This window comes from Oncorhynchus tshawytscha, linkage group LG27, assembly GCF_018296145.1.
Source record: "Oncorhynchus tshawytscha isolate Ot180627B linkage group LG27, Otsh_v2.0, whole genome shotgun sequence".
Classification (NCBI taxonomy): Eukaryota; Metazoa; Chordata; class Actinopteri; order Salmoniformes; family Salmonidae; genus Oncorhynchus; species Oncorhynchus tshawytscha.
Genome location: NC_056455.1, coordinates 16,338,853 through 16,363,104, shown reverse-complemented (window position 1 = coordinate 16,363,104; position 24,252 = coordinate 16,338,853). Strand labels below are relative to the sequence as shown.

General features: G+C 44.1%; 5 protein-coding genes across 12 annotated transcripts; 3 read left to right on the top strand and 2 right to left on the bottom strand.

Moving 5' to 3' along the window:
- Positions 1-1,207: 1,207 nt before the first annotated feature.
- LOC112235000 (butyrophilin subfamily 1 member A1) lies at positions 1,208-6,977 on the top strand. 3 transcript variants are annotated; one of them, XM_042307234.1, is made up of 7 exons: positions 1,208-1,327; positions 2,769-2,849; positions 3,474-3,572; positions 3,693-3,794; positions 3,903-4,178; positions 4,297-4,375; positions 6,080-6,977. In XM_042307234.1, exons 2-7 carry the CDS (start codon positions 2,790-2,792, stop codon positions 6,664-6,666), a joined length of 1,203 nt encoding a protein of 400 aa, XP_042163168.1. In that variant the 5' UTR covers positions 1,208-1,327; positions 2,769-2,789; the 3' UTR covers positions 6,667-6,977. The 3 variants fall into 3 exon arrangements, with proteins under 3 accessions (XP_042163168.1, XP_042163167.1, XP_042163169.1); XM_042307233.1 differs by having other exon boundaries at positions 1,235-1,424; XM_042307235.1 differs by having other exon boundaries at positions 1,238-1,424; positions 3,906-4,178.
- Positions 6,976-13,567, bottom strand: LOC112235005 (nucleoplasmin). 4 transcript variants are annotated; one of them, XM_024403388.2, is made up of 6 exons: positions 8,159-8,267; positions 7,927-8,045; positions 7,742-7,824; positions 7,392-7,602; positions 7,146-7,232; positions 6,976-7,044 (listed from the first exon to the last, which is right to left on the bottom strand). In XM_024403388.2, exons 1-5 carry the CDS (start codon positions 8,191-8,193, stop codon positions 7,162-7,164), a joined length of 519 nt encoding a protein of 172 aa, XP_024259156.2. In that variant the 5' UTR covers positions 8,194-8,267; the 3' UTR covers positions 6,976-7,044; positions 7,146-7,161. The 4 variants fall into 4 exon arrangements, with proteins under 4 accessions (XP_024259156.2, XP_024259157.2, XP_042163173.1 ...); XM_024403389.2 differs by having other exon boundaries at positions 7,927-8,042; positions 8,159-8,261; XM_042307239.1 differs by lacking the exons at positions 7,927-8,045; positions 8,159-8,267 and adding an exon at positions 13,188-13,567.
- Positions 8,474-15,121, top strand: LOC121841075 (ATP-dependent DNA helicase Q5-like). The gene is made up of 7 exons (XM_042307237.1): positions 8,474-8,609; positions 8,876-8,997; positions 9,147-9,668; positions 10,497-10,593; positions 10,759-11,033; positions 11,200-11,282; positions 14,965-15,121. Exons 2-7 carry the CDS (start codon positions 8,899-8,901, stop codon positions 14,981-14,983), a joined length of 1,095 nt encoding a protein of 364 aa, XP_042163171.1. The 5' UTR covers positions 8,474-8,609; positions 8,876-8,898; the 3' UTR covers positions 14,984-15,121.
- A 739-nt stretch (positions 15,122-15,860) lies between these two features.
- On the bottom strand, positions 15,861-22,383 carry LOC121841077 (nucleoplasmin-like). Of its 3 annotated transcripts, none has more exons than XM_042307243.1 (6): positions 17,032-17,171; positions 16,800-16,915; positions 16,615-16,697; positions 16,265-16,475; positions 16,031-16,105; positions 15,861-15,929 (listed from the first exon to the last, which is right to left on the bottom strand). In XM_042307243.1, the coding sequence occupies exons 1-5, from the start codon at positions 17,064-17,066 to the stop codon at positions 16,047-16,049; spliced, it is 504 nt and encodes a 167-aa protein (XP_042163177.1). In that variant the 5' UTR covers positions 17,067-17,171; the 3' UTR covers positions 15,861-15,929; positions 16,031-16,046. The 3 variants fall into 3 exon arrangements, with proteins under 3 accessions (XP_042163177.1, XP_042163176.1, XP_042163178.1); XM_042307242.1 differs by having other exon boundaries at positions 16,800-16,918; positions 17,032-17,169; XM_042307244.1 differs by lacking the exons at positions 16,800-16,915; positions 17,032-17,171 and adding an exon at positions 22,001-22,383.
- Positions 17,231-23,872, top strand: LOC121841076 (ATP-dependent DNA helicase Q5-like). The gene is given in 8 exon segments (XM_042307238.1): positions 17,231-17,484; positions 17,751-17,872; positions 18,022-18,543; positions 19,375-19,471; positions 19,637-19,852; positions 19,855-19,910; positions 20,077-20,159; positions 23,776-23,872. Coding segments are annotated over 7 exon segments (1,092 nt in total). The 5' UTR covers positions 17,231-17,484; positions 17,751-17,773; the 3' UTR covers positions 23,795-23,872.
- Positions 23,873-24,252: the final 380 nt, after the last annotated feature.

Here is a 24,252-nt window from a genome sequence, read left to right as displayed (position 1 = left end):
ACAGTTTTGTTGCACTGATGAAACTGAGGAGTATTTCTGTATGTAAAAGCCCTTTTTTGGGGAAAAACTAATTCTGATTGGCTCCCCAGTGGGTGGGCCTGTGCCCTCCCAGACCCACCCATGGCTGCACCCCTTCCCAGTTATGTAAAATCCATAGATTATGTTCCTCAGGAATTTATTTCAATTGACTGATTTCCTTATGTGAAATGTAACTCAGTAAAATCATTGAAATTGTTGCGTTTATATTTTTGTTCAGTACACACACACACACACACACACAAAAACACACACACACACACACCTCTAGTACATTGTAAATATGATATTGGAACTGACCCTTTATATAGCTTCTTACTTTCTCATGTTCTTGTTTTTATATCTTGTGTGTTTTTGTTTTACCTTATGTTATTTTTAGTGCTACACTGTTATTGATTACTGCATTGTTGGGTTTGGAGCTTGCAAGAAAGGCATTTAATTGCATGAGACATTAAAACTTGAAACTAATGGATAAATAGATTCTCTCTTTAGCCATGTTGTAATGGAACTTGCTTTTGAAGTAACCTGAAATATATCACAGTTAACTACTCAGCTTCTGAAACTCAGATTATCATGTCAAGTAGTGAACACTGGTTCATACTACAGAGAGAATGCCTTTACAATGTACTGAACAGGGCCTGGATTCCCAAAAGCATCTTAAGGCTAAGTTAATCATTAAAATGGTTAGATGAACTTAACCTGAAGATGCTTTTGGGAAACAGGGCTAAGTCAACGCTTTATATATACACACAGTTATGATGCCACCGTGACTCCATCTTGGCACTCCCCCAACTGAGTAAAAATATATTGGAAGCTATAGAAATGCATTTATTAAAAGTCTACATTTGTTTTGTTTTTTACCACGTTTATTATATTACAGACACCTTCGTTCTCCTCTACCGATATAAGTAGGACACGGTGACATCCCGCCAACTTTGAGAAAAAACACTTTACATCAGAGTTGTCTCGAGATGACTATGCATATTCATGAAATTAGGCTAGTAGCATAGTATCTTTTTTATTTTTTTAGTAGCATAGTATCTCTCTCCATTGAATACACGCGGTTGACGTCAACGAACCTAATCGACTATTCAAAACGGGATTACAATAATGCTATGTATCCACCAATCCAAAGAAAGGATAGGCGGGAGCTAGACAGCCCGCGGTTCCACTTTGTGGACAACTGATGTACCGCAACAATCATGGCGGCGCTGTTTGTCTGCCTTCGGATTGAGAAAACGGAGAGAGACGAACCATCTTCGTTCCTAGGAAAATCTTGTATGTAAACAAGGTCAGTCATACTGCAGCATACAGTCAACTTGTTCTCTAATAGAATTACTCCTGTGTATAGAAGACACCAATCGGCTTACATTACAACATTGTGACAGGTATGTCTAACAAGTTTGTACGACTCAACTGCATGATTGTGTCAAATCTTCTATCAAATATAATACATTCATTTCGATTGCATGAAAGTCCACAGACGTCACATAACCGCATGGCATTGTTTAGTGTCGCAAAAATAACTTAACTATCATGAATAGTGTAAAATTCGACATGTTGCAATGTCAACCAAGGATATATAGGATCAAGCACTCTGGCAGTGCCGCAAAGTCACACGACCCTACTCATTACTTTGTGCGCAGACTACGTGTGTCTAGACTGGTCTGTAACTGGGTCACTGTCACTCAAACAAAAGATGTAATACACATAGGCCTACTCTGAATACCTGAACAATGTTTCCTGTTTTTGTTTTCATGATTTAATTTGCCTACTCACATTTTTGTTGCATTGTATTCCATTTCATTCCATTCCATTGTATTTATTTGTATTCTATTACTAAAGGTTGACATGAGTTTACCATGAATTTTATAACAAATGCCATCTGGTTCTGCTCTCCACAATGTGAGCCGATGAATATGCATTTCATTTATCAATATTATTATTTTGCGCCAGTCATTATGCTAAGGGCTTCAGTGGCACACTGACCTAACTCACGTGCCACATTTACCCTGCTGTGTCTGTGTTATGGAAAAACAAAGGCCAAACACATTACTGCTGGCAGATGAGACGGCAGCAAAGAGCATGCAGGGCCAGTCACGTTACAGAGGGCCAAGTAACCTCTGCTCTGACTCATCACTGATCCTAACCAAGTTACTGATCAGTTGATGCCCCAGGCTCTAAAAGTGGGTAGGATCCCGTGCTTACCTCACAATGATAATATGACTTGAATAACATCCACACAATAACTAGGTCAGAGTATCATTAAAGATACCAAAGGGGAGGTATTCTTCATGTTATGATGACCACAGAGGTGTTGCTGTTAGGATTTGGTCCAGTACGATTAGCCATGTGTTGCCTGTCCCTCTGCACTATGATTAACGATTTAAATCAATCTTCTTAACAGTGGAGCTGCGTTACTCCTTTGGCCATGATGCCAATGTCTTTTAACTTGACTCGGGACAGAATATAGGGCAGTAGGGTGGAACAGCTGACACATTTCTAATGAAAGTAGGGCAGGGGTAGTTTTAGATTTCAAACCATTTGAGTCCCCTTAGAGAATTTAGGTGGTCCTGCTACCACTGAATCAGATCAGTGGTGTGGTTTTAGTTCAGCAGTAGCACCTGTCAATCTGAAATCCTTACACGGGTAGTGAATATTCTGTCAAGTAGAGGTTCCCTGTCTGTCAAGGTACATTTAAAATGCTATTTTATCTGTCTTTTTCTTTGTAGAGTCTCAGCACAGTTTCCAAGATGATGCAGTGTTTCCACTTTATAGCCGAGCCGGTCAAGAACATCACAGCCAAGCTTAAGGTACAGTAGGTCAAACTCCTGTCATGCATTACAAATCCTCCAAACAACAAAAACACCATTTACATGTTTTTTTGTTCAAATCTTTTTTGCTACGGTCAAAGATTTTATCGTAAAGGAAAGTGACCTTGAAATGGCTGTGGAGGGGTTGTCATGGTAGCGTCACCAGTCACATGCTTACTCAAGTAGATAGGTTTTAATTGTTTCTGTAGTTTGATTTAATTACCTATTACAAATCAAAGTTGACGTGTGTGTGTGTGTGTGGAAAACCCCAGGGAAAACAGATTACTGCTGGCAGATGAGACAGCAGCAGTGAGCATGCAGGGCCAAGTAACCTGCACGGACTGTTGATTTGATTTAGTTTAATAATAGATGCTGTCAGGGGCATTATGGGAGAGAGGAGATCTCTTTCTTTCCTGCTGAAAGGAGAAGAGCATGGTGTGCATTTTGTTAAGGCCAAGTGGGTCCTTTTCTGGGTTGACCTTATTACTTCCTAATGCACTAGTAAAACACCAATTTCTGTCCTAAATCTGTTTCCTTTCCTCTTTTCCTAATATTTATTTTTTATTGATACTTTCTATGTGTTCTATGGCTAAGTCTTTACACTCTTTTTTTTTTGTCTGTCAGGAATCTCGCAAGAGGGCGAAGAATGAGAAGAGAGAGCCACTGGAAGAGAATCAGCTGTTTATAGTGGAGCTGGCTAGAGATCTCAATCGAGTGTGCCAGGTACACTGAAATATATACACACCTTTCGTAACATCCATTATACAAGTATCCATTGTCAGGTATAGTTTGGAGGATAAACAAGTCTACTAAATCCCCCACTTGTCTATATCCTCTCTGCAGAGGTCTGAGGTGCTGGGGAACATCTGGAAACTAGAGGACATCTGGCCCACTCCTCTTTGCAGGGCCTTCATCCTGGAGTGGGCGTCTCTGCTGGAGAGCAAGGTATGGAGAGCAGGAGCCAATATACTGTAACAGCTATTAATATATACTGTATAGCTTGCAGGTGACATTCTCCAAACACGTGTTGAATGAGTCTTCACCTGTTGTCAGCAGAAGAGGCCCATGCAGTCGGATGGCTGGCCAGAGGAGAGCGAGTGGAGGGAGCAGGACCTGTTCAGTGAGAATGAGATGGAGAACGCTAAGAGGACCATCATCAACTGGACCAAGGACCTGAGAGCCCAACCTGAGCAAAGTGTGTGGCCTGGGGAGGCTGTGGCTCAAGTTCTGGAGGACCTCCAGGCTGCATGGAGGAGTCGCAACATGCCCAACCTCCTGACAGCCATGGAACTGCTCATGTGGGTCTTACTGACACAGGGCCTGGACAAGGTGGGGGCCTCCTTAAATATCAATTGTCCCCCTTTAAAAGAAATTAATGTATATTCATGATAACAGCTCTGATATTTACCAAAGTCGCTTTTCTCCCTCTCCATCTTTGTGCTTGCAGGAAGCCATCCCTCAACAGTGGCTCATATGGAAGCAGAGGACTCAGAAGATAGGTGCTGCCCGCTACATTCCTCACTCAGGTATGTGATGCCTTGGATAGGCATTGACAGAGCCAGATGTGATGTTCACAGAACGTATTGTTTATTTGACTAATATTTGTTACTAATCTGTTATGTACAGTGAGGCAAACAAGTATTTAGTCAGCCACCAATTGTGCAAGTTATCCCACTTAAAAAGATGAGGCCTGTAATTTATCATAGGTACACTTCAACTATGACAGACAAAATGAGAAGGAAAAAAATCCAGAAAATCACATTGTAGGATTTTTAATGAATGTATTTGAAAATTATGGTGGAAAATAAGTATTTGGTCAATAACAAAAGTTTATTTCAATACTTTAATATACCCTTTGTTGGCAATGACAGAGGTCAAACGTTTTCTGTAAGTCTTCAAGGTTTTCACACACTGTTGCTGGTATTTTGGCCCATTCCTCCATGCAGATCTCCTCTAGAGCAGTGATGTTTTGGGGTTGTTGCTGGGCAACATGGACTTTCAACTACCTCCAAAGATTTCCTATGGGGTTGAGATCTGGAGACTGGCTAGGCCACTCCAGGACCTTGAAATGCTTCTTACGAAGCCACTCCTTCGTTGCCCGGGCGGTGTGTTTGGGATCATTGTCATGCTGAAAGACCCAGCCACGTTTCATCTTCAATGCCCTTGCTGATGGAAGGAGGTTTTCACTCAAAATCTCACGATACATGGCCCCATTCATTCTTTCCTTTACACGGATCAGTCGTCCTGGTCCCTTTGCAGAGAAACAGCCCCAAAGCATGATGTTTCCACCCCCATGCTTCACAGTAGGTATGGTGTTCTTTGGATGCAAGTCAGCATTCTTTGTCCTCCAAACACGACGAGTTGAGCTTTTACCAAAAAGTTATATTTTGGTTTCATCTGACCATATGACATTCTCCCAATCTTCTTCTGGATCATCCAAATGCTCTCTAGCAAACTTCAGACGGGCCTGGACATGTACTGGCTTAAGCAGGGGGACACGTCTGGCACTGCAGGATTTGAGTCCCTGGTGGCGTAGTGTGTTACTGATGGTAGGCTTTGTTACTTTGGTGCCAGCTCTCTGCAGGTCATTCACTAGGTCCCCCCGTGTGGTTCTGGGATTTTTACTCACCGTTCTTGTGATAATTTTGACCCCACGGGGTGAGATCTTGCGTGGAGCACCAGATCGAGGGAGATTATCAGTGGACTTGTATGTCTTCCATTTCTTAATAATTGCTCCCACAGTTGATTTCTTCAAACCAAGCTGCTTACCTATTGCAGATTCAGTCTTCCCAGCCTGGTGCAGGTCTACAATTTTGTTTCTGGTGTCCTTTGACAGCTCTTTGGTCTTGGCCATAGTGGAGTTTGGAGTGTGATTGTTTGAGGTTGTGGACAGGTGTCTTTTATACTGATAACAAGTTCAAACAGGTGCCATTAATACAGGTAACGAGTGGAGGACAGAGGAGCCTCTTAAAGAAGAAGTTACAGGTCTGTGAGAGCCAGAAATCTTGCTTGTTTGTAGGTGACCAAATACTTATTTTCCACCATAATTTGCAAATAAATTCATTAAAAATCCTACAATGTGATTTTTTTAATGGATTTTTTTCTCATTTTGTCTGTCATAGTTGAAGTGTACCTATGATGAAAATTATAGGCCTCTCATCTTTTTAAGTCGGAGAACTTGCACAATTGGTGGCTGACTAAATACTTTTTTGCCCCACTGTATATTCCAGTATGGGACTGGATCTCTAATGCAGCAGTGGAGATTTCCCTTGACCTGGACACAGCCAACCCTGACCTGCTGATCTCCAATGACGAGAAGAAGATGCGCTGCGGCTTCGAGAGAAAGGATGTGCCAAACTACCACCAGCGCTTCGATGGCTGGTGGTGTGCTACAGGGGTGGAGGGTTTCAACTCTGGCCGCCACTACTGGGAGGTGGAGGTGGGGGAGCGGGACTTTCGGCTGGGTGTGGCCAAGGAGTCAGCCCTGAGGAAGGGCTTCAAGTCCCTGAACACAGACACAGGCTACCTGACCCTGCGCCTGGAGAGGGGCACGGAGCTCAAGGCCCTGACTGTGCCCTTCACTGCCCTGCCGCCTGGTCTTATCCCCCGCAACGTGGCCGTCTACCTGGACTACGACCAGGGCCAGCTGTCCTTCTACGACGTAGACAGCCGCTCCCACATCTACACCTACAATGAGAGCTTCAACGAGAAGCTGTTCCCTCTGTTCGGCACGACAGAGATCATTAAGGACCTGGTGATCAAGTCCCCTGGGAGCAAGGCCTATTGCCTCTGTCCCTCCCTGTGCCTATGGGGCTGAACTTTCCCTCTTAACACCATCCCTCCACCCTATGGTTACCCTCTCACCACTCCTATAGAGTAATCAGAACCTTCGTTACTGTAAAGAACTAGACCATCATGATATTGGATAGCTATGTGACCACTGATGCTGCTGCTTCTATGTGATTCTTTCTGCCTCTTCCTTACTCCAGTTATGCTATGCACTCACATGCTCTGTATTTTCATACATTTGAAAGAATACTGTAGTATTATCTTAATCTAATGTGAAATATTAATCCTGCAATAACAATGCACTTTCTGTGATGAATAAATATACGAAACTCAAAGGTTCTACTTTTTGTGCTGTGTTTTATTGAAGTCCTTCAAATTGGATCATGTTATTGAAGACCACTGTGATCTGAAATAAAAACACAATAACTATTTCATACTGAACTGTACAATGTCATAAGGGATCAAAATAGGTAATTATGTTATGAAGTTCTAGATTTGTTTACTTACCAAGTGGGGGTGTTGATTAGAAGACCTTCTTCTCCTCCTTCTTCTTCTCCTCCTCCTCCTTCTCCTCCTCCTCCTCCTCATAGACCACTATGACAGCACAACAATTCCAGGTATCATTTGAATTGAACTTAAAGCCAAATAAAGAACAGAGTCCCAGAATTGACATACAAATAGTTTCTGATTAATATTTATTTTTATGCCATTCTCTAGACAATAACATCATTTTCTCCTATCTCAATTACTTACATGTCAAATGCTGTCCAGAAATGAAGAGGGGGCCCTGCCCAGAGCGAAGGTTGAAGAGGACAGGTGGCTTGAGCTCAAACCCACTGAAACTGACCATAGGTTGGCACATAGGGTGAAGTGTGGCAATGGGCACTGGCTTGCAGCATTCCCCAACTCTGTCCTGTACCTCCACCACATGCATCTCCTTACTGGCCTCTGCACTCAGACACATCTATACACAAGGGGAGCAGAGATTAGGGGTTGGGCTGTCATTGGACTATGTTAATTGTTGTGTCACTGACTAAGTCAAGTGATCTCTGCTAATGGGGTGTGTGGAGAGGGCTGGAGATGGACTAAAGACTTAGACTGACCGTTCGGATAAAGAACTGATGCTCCAACAAATCCTCCGCTATTTCAAACACTGCATTTCTCTGGGTGTCATTCAGCTCACAGCCTAGTCAGAGGAGAGAGGAGACCCTGGGTTTACAATACATTGTTGTGCATCTAGGTCACCAATTTCAAGCCATCTCAAAGTGGCATTAACCTCAGTACATACCCCAGAGCACACAGACAGTGTCAGAAACAGAGGGTGAAAGGGAGAGATCCATGGCGATGAAGTGGAGTGGAGTTAACCTCCTTTTAATATTCTGCAATCCTATGCCTCTTCTCTCCCTGCTTTATTGATACATAAATCAGGGGTTTCGATTGTGTCAGTGTTTTAGTTTGGGTGTTGATAAAGTGGTCTATGGAGGTCACCAAATTCAACCAGAACTCAAACGGAGACTCACCTCACAGATCGAGACAGCAAAAACAATTCTAGCATTAAAATCTGTCCTGGTCTGGGTCGTGCTAATCAAGTGCTAATCACAGCGCATTCGACTCTCATTGGCCAGGAAAACAAAGGCGTGTACCCATGGATGATGAATCTAATCAGTTGTGTGCGTTTTTTTGCACAAAATATAAACAGATCTGTTTCGGTCATTTGACATTACATAACAATTTATATTTAAAAGAGAACCGTAGATAAAATATGTTTAAAGAGCTTCACTAGTTAAAATATTATGTGCCGACTGGTATGATGTCATCGATACGCGACGACTAGAGAATGAAGTTTGTTGTCAAGTTGGACGTTTTTCTGGATAAGAGATGACTTCCATTAAAAGGCGTTAAAAACCCATTTTGGGTTTGATAAGTTCCGATCCCAGAAGCAGGAGGACGTTGTTAAAGCAGTTGTTAAAGGTGAGAACCACAATAGACATGTTGGACTTACAATAATTTACCTAGGAACGGCTCTTCTAGTTTTAGCTAATCTTAGCCAGCCGCGGGCTATCTAACTAGCTAGGTAGCTAGGTAGCTAATTAACAAATTCTTCAACCAGTTCATTAACAGTTACCTACTACTAGCTAGCATGATCAGCTATTGTTATTAAACATATCTGAGTAATGCCGTTGCCCAAATCGGACTGTCGATGGAAAATTGTAAATTACTGCCCCTGTTGTGTGCAGGTGACCGGGATGTTTTTGTGTGCATGCCCACCGGGGCAGGGAAGTCCCTCTGCTACCAGCTTCCCGCAGTGTTGGCTAAGGGTATTACCTTGGTCATATCCCCTCTTATCGCTCTCATCCAGGTCAGTCTCTCTTCTTTAGCATTTTCTTCTGTTGTGTAATTTGTCCTGATTACGTGATTGATTCTGATATAGACTGAGCTATCCTTAACTGCATAGCTAGCTGTAGGTTTCTTCAATGATGATCCCTTTCTCTGTATCCACCATAACAGGACCAAGTGGACCACCTAAGGGACCTGAACATTCCTGCATGCTCCATCAACTCCAAGCTCCCTGCAGGGGAGCGCCGTCTGATCCTGGCCGATCTGGAGAGTGAGAGCCCCAGGTTGAAGCTGCTTTACATCACCCCAGAGATGGTGGCCTCCTCTGCCTTCCAGCCCTGCCTTACAGGCCTACTCTCCCGGAGCCTCCTCTCCTACCTGGCTGTGGACGAGGCTCACTGTGTCTCCCAGTGGGGGCATGACTTCAGACCAGACTACCTCAAACTGGGCAGTCTGCGTGCCCGTCTTCCCGGGATACCCTGCGTGGCGCTGACGGCCACGGCACCCCAGAAGGTGCAGGAGGACATAGCAAAGTCCCTGAGGCTGCGATCACCGCTGTCCTTTGCCACACCTGTGTTTCGCAGTAACCTGCATTATGAGGTGGTGTACAGGGAGCTACTAGAGGACCCCTACAAGCACCTACATGCCTTCATCAGGGAGGCCCTGACCCTGGGGGAAGGCCCCAAAGGACAGGTTGGTGGACTAGATTCCCTCTGACTCTCTCCTTATACGCAATATCTCTTCCTACTCTATCTAATGGATAGTGTAATCAGTTAGGGCTGGGCGATGTGGCCTAAAAATCATAAGTCTATTTTTTTAAATTATGGGCCATTCACAATATATATCTAGATTTAAAGGTCAAATACTCCGCATTTCAAACAGTCAGCAATAACCTAATGAATTCAGGGCTTGTGAAATTATACCTAGGGTAAATATAAGCCTTCCACAACCATAAAACCCACTAATAATGTAATTATTTTATCAAAATAGTTTAACCTGCTTTTTTGCAATATTCAGCGATCTGGCTGAAAATGCCCGGTTTGCAACAAACTGAACATAAATTTACCAGGATCTGTGTTAATTGATTCTCTGGTTTTATTAGTGTCTGCTCTGCATGCAATTTGATGAGTTGAAAGGTTAACTTCTCCTCTATTACAGTAAAATAATGGATGGTGTAATCAGAGTAATGTGTTTCGGTGTCCCTATGACCGATTCTGTTGGAACAAACCTTAAATGCAAATAGTGAGTTGAACCACTTATCAGGGAGGAAGTGATGTCATCTTTGTTGTTGTGAGTGGAAGGGGGAGGGGCCTGTGTGTGTGAGAGAATGGGAAGGTGCAAAGGAGACGAGACCAAAAAGACACGAGAAAATGCAGACAAACGGTCATAAATACAAAAAGTGATTGTTGTGATACAGGCATTTGGAATATTGCGCTAAAACATGAATTCAATATGTCATCCAGCCTTATAATCAGTGCATGGTACTTAGCTTGGGATATTTATCTGTATGTCTTTCTTCAGGGTTGTGGAATTGTGTACTGTCGGACCAGAGATGGCTGTGAGACGGTGGCTTACCAACTGACTAAGCTGGGAGTCCTGGCCAAGCCTTACCATGCAGGTGAGACATTCCTCAAGGGCTTACAAACATTGTGGGGTAGGATAGTAAATGGCAATGTTAAAGTTTAATAAAGATAAGAATCAAGCAGATTATTTTATTGATGGAGAGACTAGACATAACAAAGTGGGCGACATGACTCTTGACCTTTAACTCCTGCTTGTGTAGGGTTGAAGGCAGGAGATCGCACAGAGGCTCAGACTGATTGGATGCAGGGTAAGGTGCTTGTCATTGTGGCCACCATCAGCTTTGGCATGGGGGTGGACAAATCTAATGTCAGGTTTGTGGCCCATTGGAACCTTGCCAAGTCACTAGCCAGTTACTACCAGGAATCTGGGCGTGCGGGGCGAGACGGCCTGCCCTCTTCCTGCAGGACGTACTACTCCCCCAAGGACAGGGAGCAGTTGAACTTCCTCATCCGCAAGGAGGTGGCCCGCAAACAGGTTACGTCTAGACTACACTGTCAACCTGCCTCACGGGCTTGTTATTAGTATATCAATATGATGGTGCTGTAAATGCATGGGGATTGCAATTGGTGTGTAGAGTGTTCAAATTGTTTTATGTTTGTTTATTTAACTTTGAGCAAATGATTGTGTGACTTCTCTGCAGGCAAAGCGTGGCTCCGAGAAAGATCAGGACAAGGCTTCCATCACAGACTTCGAGGCCATGGTGTCATTCTGTGAGCAAGAGGGGTGAGTGTTATATAACACAGGGGTTCCCAAACTTTTACACTCAGGCCCCCTCTTCCAGCATTGGGGAACATCTCGCGCTCCCGCGCCACATCTATTTCTGTGACCACAAGCACTGTTCATGACACACCCTTTTTGTTGGAGGAGAGAAGATTTTGCAGGTTTAAGAGCATACTATATTTCCTGCAAATCTACACATTTTGTCATGGTGTGCGGAGAAACTTTTGCAGTTTTAAAGCAAATTTTCTTGCAATTCTATATTTTTTGTCATGTGATATTTGAGTGACTCAAACATTACAAAAAAATCAACAGGCTGGTTGATCTGGACATTTCGGACAAGTTATAAATGGCTCTCTAAAGGTCTGCAATGACTGAGAAACTGATGATGCACTACATCATTTTGAAATTGCAACGTGTGTGTGGACAGCAGCAGCCAACAGTTTGGGAACCCCTGATATAACTCACCACAATCATCTGCATTTTGTTTTATTTCATGTAAGAGAGATACAAAAGCGTATTGCACTATTTTAGGCAGGCTAAGAAAATGCTTTTTCAGAAGGAAGAGATGCACTTTTTAACCTATGCAACAACTATATGGAAATGACAGCATTACTCTTTTTCTATTTTTGTGTGTAACTGAAGCATATTACAAGGCAGCAGAGGGCAGGCATGGGCCTCTGAATCGCCTGAGGAATGAGATAATGGCTTGTTTTTGCTGAACTAATGCTGTGTTCACGTGCTAGTCGGAACTAGGAAACAGACTTTTTCGACTTGCTAACTGGTTGTAGTTATACACGTGCTGCGTTCAACCATTTCTGTGTTTCCATGTTCCATCTAGCACTTGAACAAGGAAATAAAGCAAAGGAAGTCCTTTAGATAGAAGACATATGGCAACACTCTTACAAGGGGTTTGGCAAGATGCCTCCATTTAAGTGAGTTGTTGATGGAAACTGCAGAGGGTTCTTTCTTAGAGTCTCTGAGCCAGTGGCAGAGGTTGAGTTGACACCCATACATCCTAGAACTGACAGACATTCATCTCCCCAAGCAATCTCCTGTGCTTCTATTGGGATCTTTTAGGTGTGTGTGTGTGTGTGTCTACCTGTCTGTGTGTGTGTGTGTCTACCTGTCTGTGTGTGTGTGTGTCTACCTGTGTGTGTGTGTGTCTACCTGTCTGTGTGTGTGTGTGTGAGAGAGAGATTCCATGTTCTTTGTGTTGTGTGGATCAGTTGAAGCCGTCCTAGAGGTCTAGTCTTGTCCATCTCTCACGTCAAAGACTGCTTTGTTAGCCAGCAGAGCCCAGGGATGCCCCATGGAATGTTGATACTCCTGAAAGCCGGGCCTGTTTGACTGCTTCTCAGGGAGGCTCTGTGTGTGTTTTGTATGGAGGTGTGTTGTTCAAGAGCCGGGCTCCTTTATAGATGGGCTCCACACCCTCCCCACAGGTCCTCATCATTCCTCCGGGGTTAAGAGGCCCATAGAGTGCCTCTCCAGAATGTCTCTCCTGGTGATACAGTGGCACTCCATAGAGTGCCTGTTTAATGTCTCTCCTTATTATTGGGGGAAGTGGGGATTGTCTCAGGGTAGCTGACTATGTGGGCCCTTGGTTCTGGTTCTGTGACAGCAGCAGCACGTCAAACAGGTCATCAGCAGCATGAGCAGAAAGACCACTAGGAAAGAACACACGATTGACAACACCTTTTATAGTAGCTAGCCTACCTATTTGAATTTTGTCCAGACAAGATGATTGATTTCACACTATCTAAAGTGATATTAAAGATGTTGGAGTTTCATCCTTTGCAAGACATGTTCTGAAGCACATGGTTAGGTGGAGTATATCTCCACTGAGAGGTGTGTGTGTGTGTGTGTGTTATATCTATGTATATATTATGTATGAGAGGTGTAGATTACCGATAAAGAGGACGAGGACAGCGAAGGCCCCCATCTCCAGAGGGCTGGCGGTGGGGAGACCCTGCAGTTTGGCCCAGAGCTTCTGTAGCAGGGTCAGCATCTCCTCCCTGGCATCCATCATGTCCCTCACACTGAGGGGGGGTGCAACTCTGTAGTATCTGGGTGCAGGTTGTGTGATGTGACCACTTTGCTGAAGCCACAAATAAAGGGATAAAACTGGATGAAAGATGGATTATTGATTATTAATAATGGATTATTATTACAATATATTGTTAGAATTATTAGAATCTAGGCATTTGTTTCATTCCTTATTCTTCACCCATAATGGACTGTGAGTCTAGAAGTCAGAGATGCTGTATGTTACTGTCTAACTATGTAGATGACCTGACACCAATGGAATGTTGACAAACCATTGTGTTCATCCTTGAATATATAGGCAAGCTGCTAGTGCATGCGTTTCTGATGAGTAGGTAGGACAGAGCGAAATCAACGGATTCCAGCTCCTCCTATAAGAAAGAGGAGGATCTAGAAAGTGTGTTATAATCTGGTAATATGTTGGTGTGTGAAGGATTGAGTTTTTCTGGCCCAGTGGGATTGTGTCTGTTCCAGGCTTACTAGAGTAATTCTAGGGCTCTCCCAGCAGCATAGCTGTGGACTGAAACACCACCGTTATCACAACAGTCATGAGACTGAGAGGAGGGTCCCACTGGCTGACTGTATAAAGGGAGGACTTTTATCTATGTTATTTCAAGGGCAGACACTGATATTTGCCTTGTTGTGTGTTAGAATATATTGTAAGTTTCTGTCTATTCTTTATGCACATATGAGTAGGACATATGTTGCTGTTGCTATGGGAAAGTATGTTCCCTATAAACTGTGAATAGCAGTTGGATGTGACAATTGATGCCAAGACAGGATCCTGTTCATATGAATTATCTCATGATCATCCCTTCACAGTTCTCCTCCTCATCACACTCTCTTTATCTTTTTCTCTCTAGTTATGCAGCTACACCACAGTGTTACTTCTCCTCTCCCAACCCTGATCACACTGTAGGCTACTTGATTACATTACCTGTCCGTTCTCTTCATCACAACACTAGATTGACTTGGATTAGGATAGAGTTTAATGTATTGATTCTATTAAAGGGGAAGTCTTTAGACAAATAGAATAGTGCTTCAATTCATTTGATAGTAAAATGCTTTATTGACTATAGGTGTGGCATGTAAAACAGATACCAGACTGTTGGCTCAGTCTCTTTGTCCTGTTGTCTGTGTCCCTTTAAAGAGTTTGTTGTGTTGCTGGACCAGACCGAGTCCATCGTGGTGGAATGTGTTCTGGCCAATGTATTTTGTATGAATTCCGCTGACAATAGTTTTTTACTTTAGTACTGTTTCCCACAGCTGCTCTGTCTCTCTATCCCAGGTAGACTCCCACCAGCTGGTGTAGTGATAGATCCCAGTCAGACTGGGCTTTCACCAGTCTCCGGTTGGCTAGGCCGGGGGGTATGGGAGCAAGTCTTCCCACAGTAGTAAAGTGTAGCTAAATATTTAGCTGTTAGAAATGTCATTATGATAATGACATACAGGAAGAGTGCTCTCCTTCTAGAGCTGTTCCAACTCTGGTCCACACTGTGTTCACATGTAAATAGCCTCCCTATTAATACACAGCTGGAATACACTGATGACAGCTAAATTACACTCTTCACATTCTTTTGGTTAGGCTATAAAGTATGCTAAGACTGTTATTAATACTTTTTTGCCCCACTGTATATTCCAGTATGGGACTGGATCTCTAATGCAGCAGTGGAGATTTCCCTTGACCTGGACACAGCCAACCCTGACCTGCTGATCTCCAATGACGAGAAGAAGATGCGCTGCGGCTTCGAGAGAAAGGATGTGCCAAACTACCACCAGCGCTTCGATGGCTGGTGGTGTGCTACAGGGGTGGAGGGTTTCAACTCTGGCCGCCACTACTGGGAGGTGGAGGTGGGGGAGCGGGACTTTCGGCTGGGTGTGGCCAAGGAGTCAGCCCTGAGGAAGGGCTTCAAGTCCCTGAACACAGACACAGGCTACCTGACCCTGCGCCTGGAGAGGGGCACGGAGCTCAAGGCCCTGACTGTGCCCTTCACTGCCCTGCCGCCTGGTCTTATCCCCCGCAACGTGGCCGTCTACCTGGACTACGACCAGGGCCAGCTGTCCTTCTACGACGTAGACAGCCGCTCCCACATCTACACCTACAATGAGAGCTTCAACGAGAAGCTGTTCCCTCTGTTCGGCACGACAGAGATCATTAAGGACCTGGTGATCAAGTCCCCTGGGAGCAAGGCCTATTGCCTCTGTCCCTCCCTGTGCCTATGGGGCTGAACTTTCCCTCTTAACACCATCCCTCCACCCTATGGTTACCCTCTCACCACTCCTATAGAGTAATCAGAACCTTCGTTACTGTAAAGAACTAGACCATCATGATATTGGATAGCTATGTGACCACTGATGCTGCTGCTTCTATGTGATTCTTTCTGCCTCTTCCTTACTCCAGTTATGCTATGCACTCACATGCTCTGTATTTTCATACATTTGAAAGAATACTGTAGTATTATCTTAATCGAATGTGAAATATTAATCCTGCAATAACAATGCACTTTCTGTGATGAATAAATATACGAAACTCAAAGGTTCTACTTTTTGTGCTGTGTTTTATTGAAGTCCTTCAAATTGGATCATGTTATTGAAGACCACTGTGATCTGAAATAAAAACACAATAACTATTTCATACTGAACTGTACAATGTCATAAGGGATCAAAATAGGTAATTATGTTATGAAGTTCTAGATTTGTTTACTTACCAAGTGGGGGTGTTGATTAGAAGACCTTCTTCTCCTCCTTCTTCTCCTCCTTCTCCTCCTCCTCCTCATAGACCACTATGACAGCACAACAATTCCAGGTATCATTTGAATTGAACTTAAAGCCAAATAAAGAACAGAGTCCCAGAATTGACATACAAATAGTTTCTGATTAATATTTATTTTTATGCCATTCTCTAGACAATAACATCATTTTCTCCTATCTCAATTACTTACATGTCAAATGCTGTCCAGAAATGAAGAGGGGGCCCTGCCCAGAGCGAAGGTTGAAGAGGACAGGTGGCTTGAGCTCAAACCCACTGAAACTGACCATAGGTTGGCACATAGGGTGAAGTGTGGCAATGGGCACTGGCTTGCAGCATTCCCCAACTCTGTCCTGTACCTCCACCACATGCATCTCCTTACTGGCCTCTGCACTCAGACACATCTATACACAAGGGGAGCAGAGATTAGGGGTTGGGCTGTCATTGGACTATGTTAATTGTTGTGTCACTGACTAAGTCAAGTGATCTCTGCTAATGGGGTGTGTGGAGAGGGCTGGAGATGGACTAAAGACTTAGACTGACCGTTCGGATAAAGAACTGATGCTCCAACAAATCCTCCGCTATTTCAAACACTGCATTTCTCTGGGTGTCATTCAGCTCACAGCCTAGTCAGAGGAGAGAGGAGACCCTGGGTTTACAATACATTGTTGTGCATCTAGGTCACCAATTTCAAGCCATCTCAAAGTGGCATTAACCTCAGTACATACCCCAGAGCACACAGACAGTGTCAGAAACAGAGGGTGAAAGGGAGAGATCCATGGCGATGAAGTGGAGTGGAGTTAACCTCCTTTTAATATTCTGCAATCCTATGCCTCTTCTCTCCCTGCTTTATTTATACATAAATCAGGGGTTTCGATTGTGTCAGTGTTTTAGTTTGGGTGTTGATAAAGTGGTCTATGGAGGTCACCAAATTCAACCAGAACTCAAACGGAGACTCACCTCACAGATCGAGACAGCAAAAACAATTCTAGCATTAAAATCTGTCCTGGTCTGGGTCGTGCTAATCAAGTGCTAATCACAGCGCATTCGACTCTCATTGGCCAGGAAAACAAAGGCGTGTACCCATGGATGATGAATCTAATCAGTTGTGTGCGTTTTTTTTTGCACAAAATATAAACAGATCTGTTTCGGTCATTTGACATTACATAACAATTTATATTTAAAAGAGAACCGTAGATAAAATATGTTTAAAGAGATTCACTAGTTAAAATATTATGTGCCGACTGGCATGATGTCATCGATACGCGACGACTAGAGAATGAAGTTTGTTGTCAAGTTGGACGTTTTTCTGGATAAGAGATGACTTCCATTAAAAGGCGTTAAAAACCCATTTTGGGTTTGATAAGTTCCGATCCCAGAAGCAGGAGGACGTTGTTAAAGCAGTTGTTAAAGGTGAGAACCACAATAGACATGTTGGACTTACAATAATTTACCTAGGAACGGCTCTTCTAGTTTTAGCTAATCTTAGCCAGCCGCGGGCTATCTAACTAGCTAGGTAGCTAGGTAGCTAATTAACAAATTCTTCAACCAGTTCATTAACAGTTACCTACTACTAGCTAGCATGATCAGCTATTGTTATTAAACATATCTGAGTAATGCCGTTGCCCAAATCGGACTGTCGATGGAAAATTGTAAATTACTGCCCCTGTTGTGTGCAGGTGACCGGGATGTTTTTGTGTGCATGCCCACCGGGGCAGGGAAGTCCCTCTGCTACCAGCTTCCCGCAGTGTTGGCTAAGGGTATTACCTTGGTCATATCCCCTCTTATCGCTCTCATCCAGGTCAGTCTCTCTTCTTTAGCATTTTCTTCTGTTGTGTAATTTGTCCTGATTACGTGATTGATTCTGATATAGACTGAGCTATCCTTAACTGCATAGCTAGCTGTAGGTTTCTTCAATGATGATCCCTTTCTCTGTATCCACCATAACAGGACCAAGTGGACCACCTAAGGGACCTGAACATTCCTGCATGCTCCATCAACTCCAAGCTCCCTGCAGGGGAGCGCCGTCTGATCCTGGCCGATCTGGAGAGTGAGAGCCCCAGGTTGAAGCTGCTTTACATCACCCCAGAGATGGTGGCCTCCTCTGCCTTCCAGCCCTGCCTTACAGGCCTACTCTCCCGGAGCCTCCTCTCCTACCTGGCTGTGGACGAGGCTCACTGTGTCTCCCAGTGGGGGCATGACTTCAGACCAGACTACCTCAAACTGGGCAGTCTGCGTGCCCGTCTTCCCGGGATACCCTGCGTGGCGCTGACGGCCACGGCACCCCAGAAGGTGCAGGAGGACATAGCAAAGTCCCTGAGGCTGCGATCACCGCTGTCCTTTGCCACACCTGTGTTTCGCAGTAACCTGCATTATGAGGTGGTGTACAGGGAGCTACTAGAGGACCCCTACAAGCACCTACATGCCTTCATCAGGGAGGCCCTGACCCTGGGGGAAGGCCCCAAAGGACAGGTTGGTGGACTAGATTCCCCTCTGACTCTCTCCTTATACGCAATATCTCTTCCTACTCTATCTAATGGATAGTGTAATCAGTTAGGGCTGGGCGATGTGGCCTAAAAATCATAAGTCTATTTTTTTAAATTATGGGCCATTCACAATATATATCTAGATTTAAAGGTCAAATACTCCGCATTTCAAACAGTCAGCAATAACCTAATGAATTCAGGGCTTGTGAAATTATACCTAGGGTAAATATAAGCCTTCCACAACCATAAAACCCACTAATAATGTAATTATTTTATCAAAATAGTTTAACCTGCTTTTTTGCAATATTCAGCGATCTGGCTGAAAATGCCCGGTTTGCAACAAACTGAACATAAATTTACCAGGATCTGTGTTAATTGATTCTCTGGTTTTATTAGTGTCTGCTCTGCATGCAATTTGATGAGTTGAAAGGTTAACTTCTCCTCTATTACAGTAAAATAATGGATGGTGTAATCAGAGTAATGTGTTTCGGTGTCCCTATGACCGATTCTGTTGGAACAAACCTTAAATGCAAATAGTGAGTTGAACCACTTATCAGGGAGGAAGTGATGTGTCATCTTTGTTGTTGTGAGTGGAAGGGGGAGGGGCCTGTGTGTGTGAGAGAATGGGAAGGTGCAAAGGAGACGAGACCAAAAAGACACGAGAAAATGCAGACAAACGGTCATAAATACAAAAAGTGATTGTTGTGATACAGGCATTTGGAATATTGCGCTAAAACATGAATTCAATATGTCATCCAGCCTTATAATCAGTGCATGGTACTTAGCTTGGGATATTTATCTGTATGTCTTTCTTCAGGGTTGTGGAATTGTGTACTGTCGGACCAGAGATGGCTGTGAGACGGTGGCTTACCAACTGACTAAGCTGGGAGTCCTGGCCAAGCCTTACCATGCAGGTGAGACATTCCTCAAGGGCTTACAAACATTGTGGGGTAGGATAGTAAATGGCAATGCTAAAGTTTAATAAAGATAAGAATCAAGCAGATTATTTTATTGATGGAGAGACTAGACATAACAAAGTGGGCGACATGACTCTTGACCTTTAACTCCTGCTTGTGTAGGGTTGAAGGCAGGAGATCGCACAGAGGCTCAGACTGATTGGATGCAGGGTAAGGTGCTTGTCATTGTGGCCACCATCAGCTTTGGCATGGGGGTGGACAAATCTAATGTCAGGTTTGTGGCCCATTGGAACCTTGCCAAGTCACTAGCCAGTTACTACCAGGAATCTGGGCGTGCGGGGCGAGACGGCCTGCCCTCTTCCTGCAGGACGTACTACTCCCCAAGGACAGGGAGCAGTTGAACTTCCTCATCCGCAAGGAGGTGGCCCGCAAACAGGTTACGTCTAGACTACACTGTCAACCTGCCTCACGGGCTTGTTATTAGTATATCAATATGATGGTGCTGTAAATGCATGGGGATTGCAATTGGTGTGTAGAGTGTTCAAATTGTTTTATGTTTGTTTATTTAACTTTGAGCAAATGATTGTGTGACTTCTCTGCAGGCAAAGCGTGGCTCCGAGAAAGATCAGGACAAGGCTTCCATCACAGACTTCGAGGCCATGGTGTCATTCTGTGAGCAAGAGGGGTGAGTGTTATATAACACAGGGGTTCCCAAACTTTTACACTCAGGCCCCCTCTTCCAGCATTGGGGAACATCTCGCGCTCCCCCTGCGCTCGCGCGCCACATCTATTTCTGTGACCACAAGCACTGTTCATGACACACCCTTTTTGTTGGAGGAGAGAAGATTTTGCAGGTTTAAGAGCATACTATATTTCCTGCAAATCTACACATTTTGTCATGGTGTGCGGAGAAACTTTTGCAGTTTTAAAGCAAATTTTCTTGCAATTCTATATTTTTTGTCATGTGATATTTGAGTGACTCAAACATTACAAAAAAATCAACAGGCTGGTTGATCTGGACATTTCGGACAAGTTATAAATGGCTCTCTAAAGGTCTGCAATGACTGAGAAACTGATGATGCACTACATCATTTTGAAATTGCAACGTGTGTGTGGACAGCAGCAGCCAACAGTTTGGGAACCCCTGATATAACTCACCACAATCATCTGCATTTTGTTTTATTTCATGTAAGAGAGATACAAAAGCGTATTGCACTATTTTAGGCAGGCTAAGAAAATGCTTTTTCAGAAGGAAGAGATGCACTTTTTAACCTATGCAACAACTATATGGAAATGACAGCATTACTCTTTTTCTATTTTTGTGTGTAACTGAAGCATATTACAAGGCAGCAGAGGGCAGGCATGGGCCTCTGAATCGCCTGAGGAATGAGATAATGGCTTGTTTTTGCTGAACTAATGCTGTGTTCACGTGCTAGCCGGAACTAGGAAACAGACTTTTTCGACTTGCTAACTGGTTGTAGTTATACACGTGCTGCGTTCAACCATTTCTGTGTTTCCATGTTCCATCTAGCACTTGAACAAGGAAATAAAGCAAAGGAAGTCCTTTAGATAGAAGACATATGGCAACACTCTTACAAGGGGTTTGGCAAGATGCCTCCATTTAAGTGAGTTGTTGATGGAAACTGCAGAGGGTTCTTTCTTAGAGTCTCTGAGCCAGTGGCAGAGGTTGAGTTGACACCCATACATCCTAGAACTGACAGACATTCATCTCCCCAAGCAATCTCCTGTGCTTCTATTGGGATCTTTTAGGTGTGTGTGTGTGTGTGTGTGTGTGTGTGTGTGTGTGTGTGTGAGAGAGAGATTCCATGTTCTTTGTGTTGTGTGGATCAGTTGAAGCCGTCCTAGAGGTCTAGTCTTGTCCATCTCTCACGTCAAAGACTGCTTTGTTAGCCAGCAGAGCCCAGGGATGCCCCATGGAATGTTGATACTCCTGAAAGCCGGGCCTGTTTGACTGCTTCTCAGGGAGGCTCTGTGTGTGTTTTGTATGGAGGTGTGTTGTTCAAGAGCCGGGCTCCTTTATAGATGGGCTCCACACCCTCCCCACAGGTCCTCATCATTCCTCCGGGGTTAAGAGGCCCATAGAGTGCCTCTCCAGAATGTCTCTCCTGGTGATACAGTGGCACTCCATAGAGTGCCTGTTTAATGTCTCTCCTTATTATTGGGGAAGTGGGGATTGTCTCAGGGTAGCTGACTATGTGGGCCCTTGGTTCTGGTTCTGTGACAGCAGCAGCACGTCAAACAGGTCATCAGCAGCATGAGCAGAAAGACCACTAGGAAAGAACACGATTGACAACACCTTTTATAGTAGCTAGCCTACCTATTTGAATTTTGTCCAGACAAGATGATTGATTTCACACTATCTAAAGTGATATTAAAGATGTTGGAGTTTCATCCTTTGCAAGACATGTTCTGAAGCACATGGTTAGGTGGAGTATATCTCCACTGAGAGGTGTGTGTGTGTGTGTTATATCTATGTATATATTATGTATGAGAGGTGTAGATTACCGATAAAGAGGACGAGGACAGCGAAGGCCCCCATCTCCAGAGGGCTGGCGGTGGGGAGACCCTGCAGTTTGGCCCAGAGCTTCTGTAGCAGGGTCAGCATCTCCTCCCTGGCATCCATCATGTCCCTCACACTGAGGGGGGGTGCAACTCTGTAGTATCTGGGTGCAGGTTGTGTGATGTGACCACTTTGCTGAAGCCACAAATAAAGGGATAAAACTGGATGAAAGATGGATTATTGATTATTAATAATGGATTATTATTACAATATATTGTTAGAATTATTAGAATCTAGGCATTTGTTTCATTCCTTATTCTTCACCCATAATGGACTGTGAGTCTAGAAGTCAGAGATGCTGTATGTTACTGTCTAACTATGTAGATGACCTGACACCAATGGAATGTTGACAAACCATTGTGTTCATCCTTGAATATATAGGCAAGCTGCTAGTGCATGCGTTTCTGATGAGTAGGTAGGACAGAGCGAAATCAACGGATTCCAGCTCCTCCTATAAGAAAGAGGAGGATCTAGAAAGTGTGTTATAATCTGGTAATATGTTGGTGTGTGAAGGATTGAGTTTTTCTGGCCCAGTGGGATTGTCTGTTCCAGGCTTACTAGAGTAATTCTAGGGCTCTCCCAGCAGCATAGCTGTGGACTGAAACACCACCGTTATCACAACAGTCATGAGACTGAGAGGAGGGTCCCACTGGCTGACTGTATAAAGGGAGGACTTTTATCTATGTTATTTCAAGGGCAGACACTGATATTTGCCTTGTTGTGTGTTAGAATATATTGTAAGTTTCTGTCTATTCTTTATGCACATATGAGTAGGACATATGTTGCTGTTGCTATGGGAAAGTATGTTCCCTATAAACTGTGAATAGCAGTTGGATGTGACAATTGATGCCAAGACAGGATCCTGTTCATATGAATTATCTCATGATCATCCCTTCACAGTTCTCCTCCTCATCACACTCTCTTTATCTTTTTCTCTCTAGTTATGCAGCTACACCACAGTGTTACTTCTCCTCTCCCAACCCTGATCACACTGTAGGCTACTTGATTACATTACCTGTCCGTTCTCTTCATCACAACACTAGATTGACTTGGATTAGGATAGAGTTTAATGTATTGATTCTATTAAAGGGGAAGTCTTTAGACAAATAGAATAGTGCTTCAATTCATTTGATAGTAAAATGCTTTATTGACTATAGGTGTGGCATGTAAAACAGATACCAGACTGTTGGCTCAGTCTCTTTGTCCTGTTGTCTGTGTCCCTTTAAAGAGTTTGTTGTGTTGCTGGACCAGACCGAGTCCATCGTGGTGGAATGTGTTCTGGCCAATGTATTTTGTATGAATTCCGCTGACAATAGTTTTTTACTTTAGTACTGTTTCCCACAGCTGCTCTGTCTCTCTATCCCAGGTAGACTCCCACCAGCTGGTGTAGTGATAGATCCCAGTCAGACTGGGCTTTCACCAGTCTCCGGTTGGCTAGGCCGGGGGGTATGGGAGCAAGTCTTCCCACAGTAGTAAAGTGTAGCTAAATATTTAGCTGTTAGAAATGTCATTATGATAATGACATACAGGAAGAGTGCTCTCCTTCTAGAGCTGTTCCAACTCTGGTCCACACTGTGTTCACATGTAAATAGCCTCCCTATTAATACACAGCTGGAATACACTGATGACAGCTAAATTACACTCTTCACATTCTTTTGGTTAGGCTATAAAGTATGCTAAGACTGTTATTAATACTTTTTTGCCCCACTGTATATTCCAGTATGGGACTGGATCTCTAATGCAGCAGTGGAGATTTCCCTTGACCTGGACACAGCCAACCCTGACCTGCTGATCTCCAATGACGAAGAAGATGCGCTGCGGCTTCGAGAGAAAGGATGTGCCAAACTACCACCAGCGCTTCGATGGCTGGTGGTGTGCTACAGGGGTGGAGGGTTTCAACTCTGGCCGCCACTACTGGGAGGTGGAGGTGGGGGAGCGGGACTTTCGGCTGGGTGTGGCCAAGGAGTCAGCCCTGAGGAAGGGCTTCAAGTCCCTGAACACAGACACAGGCTACCTGACCCTGCGCCTGGAGAGGGGCACGGAGCTCAAGGCCCTGACTGTGCCCTTCACTGCCCTGCCGCCTGGTCTTATCCCCCGCAACGTGGCCGTCTACCTGGACTACGACCAGGGCCAGCTGTCCTTCTACGACGTAGACAGCCGCTCCCACATCTACACCTACAATGAGAGCTTCAACGAG

Excerpts from the sequence above, each read along its gene's own strand:
- LOC112235000 (XM_042307234.1), top strand. The coding sequence starts at position 2,790 with ATGATGCAGTGTTTCCACTTTATAGCCGAGCCGGTCAAGAACATCACA. Across the intron at positions 4,179-4,296 it reads TGACACAGGGCCTGGACAAG|GAAGCCATCCCTCAACAGTG; the intron begins GTGGGGGCCTCC and ends TTGTGCTTGCAG. Across the intron at positions 4,376-6,079 it reads CCGCTACATTCCTCACTCAG|TATGGGACTGGATCTCTAAT; the intron begins GTATGTGATGCC and ends TGTATATTCCAG.
- LOC112235005 (XM_024403388.2), bottom strand. The coding sequence starts at position 8,193 with ATGCTAGAATTGTTTTTGCTGTCTCGATCTGTGAG. Across the intron at positions 7,825-7,926 it reads CACTGTCTGTGTGCTCTGGG|GCTGTGAGCTGAATGACACC; the intron begins GTATGTACTGAG and ends TCCTCTGACTAG. Across the intron at positions 7,603-7,741 it reads ATCAGTTCTTTATCCGAACG|ATGTGTCTGAGTGCAGAGGC; the intron begins GTCAGTCTAAGT and ends CCTTGTGTATAG.
- LOC121841075 (XM_042307237.1), top strand. The coding sequence starts at position 8,899 with ATGCCCACCGGGGCAGGGAAGTCCCTCTGCTACCAGCTTCCCGCAGTG. Across the intron at positions 9,669-10,496 it reads GGGAAGGCCCCAAAGGACAG|GGTTGTGGAATTGTGTACTG; the intron begins GTTGGTGGACTA and ends GTCTTTCTTCAG. Across the intron at positions 10,594-10,758 it reads GGCCAAGCCTTACCATGCAG|GGTTGAAGGCAGGAGATCGC; the intron begins GTGAGACATTCC and ends CTGCTTGTGTAG.
- LOC121841077 (XM_042307242.1), bottom strand. The coding sequence starts at position 17,066 with ATGCTAGAATTGTTTTTGCTGTCTCGATCTGTGAG. Across the intron at positions 16,919-17,031 it reads TTGCTGTCTCGATCTGTGAG|CAGGGAGAGAAGAGGCATAG; the intron begins GTGAGTCTCCGT and ends GTATAAATAAAG. Across the intron at positions 16,476-16,614 it reads ATCAGTTCTTTATCCGAACG|ATGTGTCTGAGTGCAGAGGC; the intron begins GTCAGTCTAAGT and ends CCTTGTGTATAG.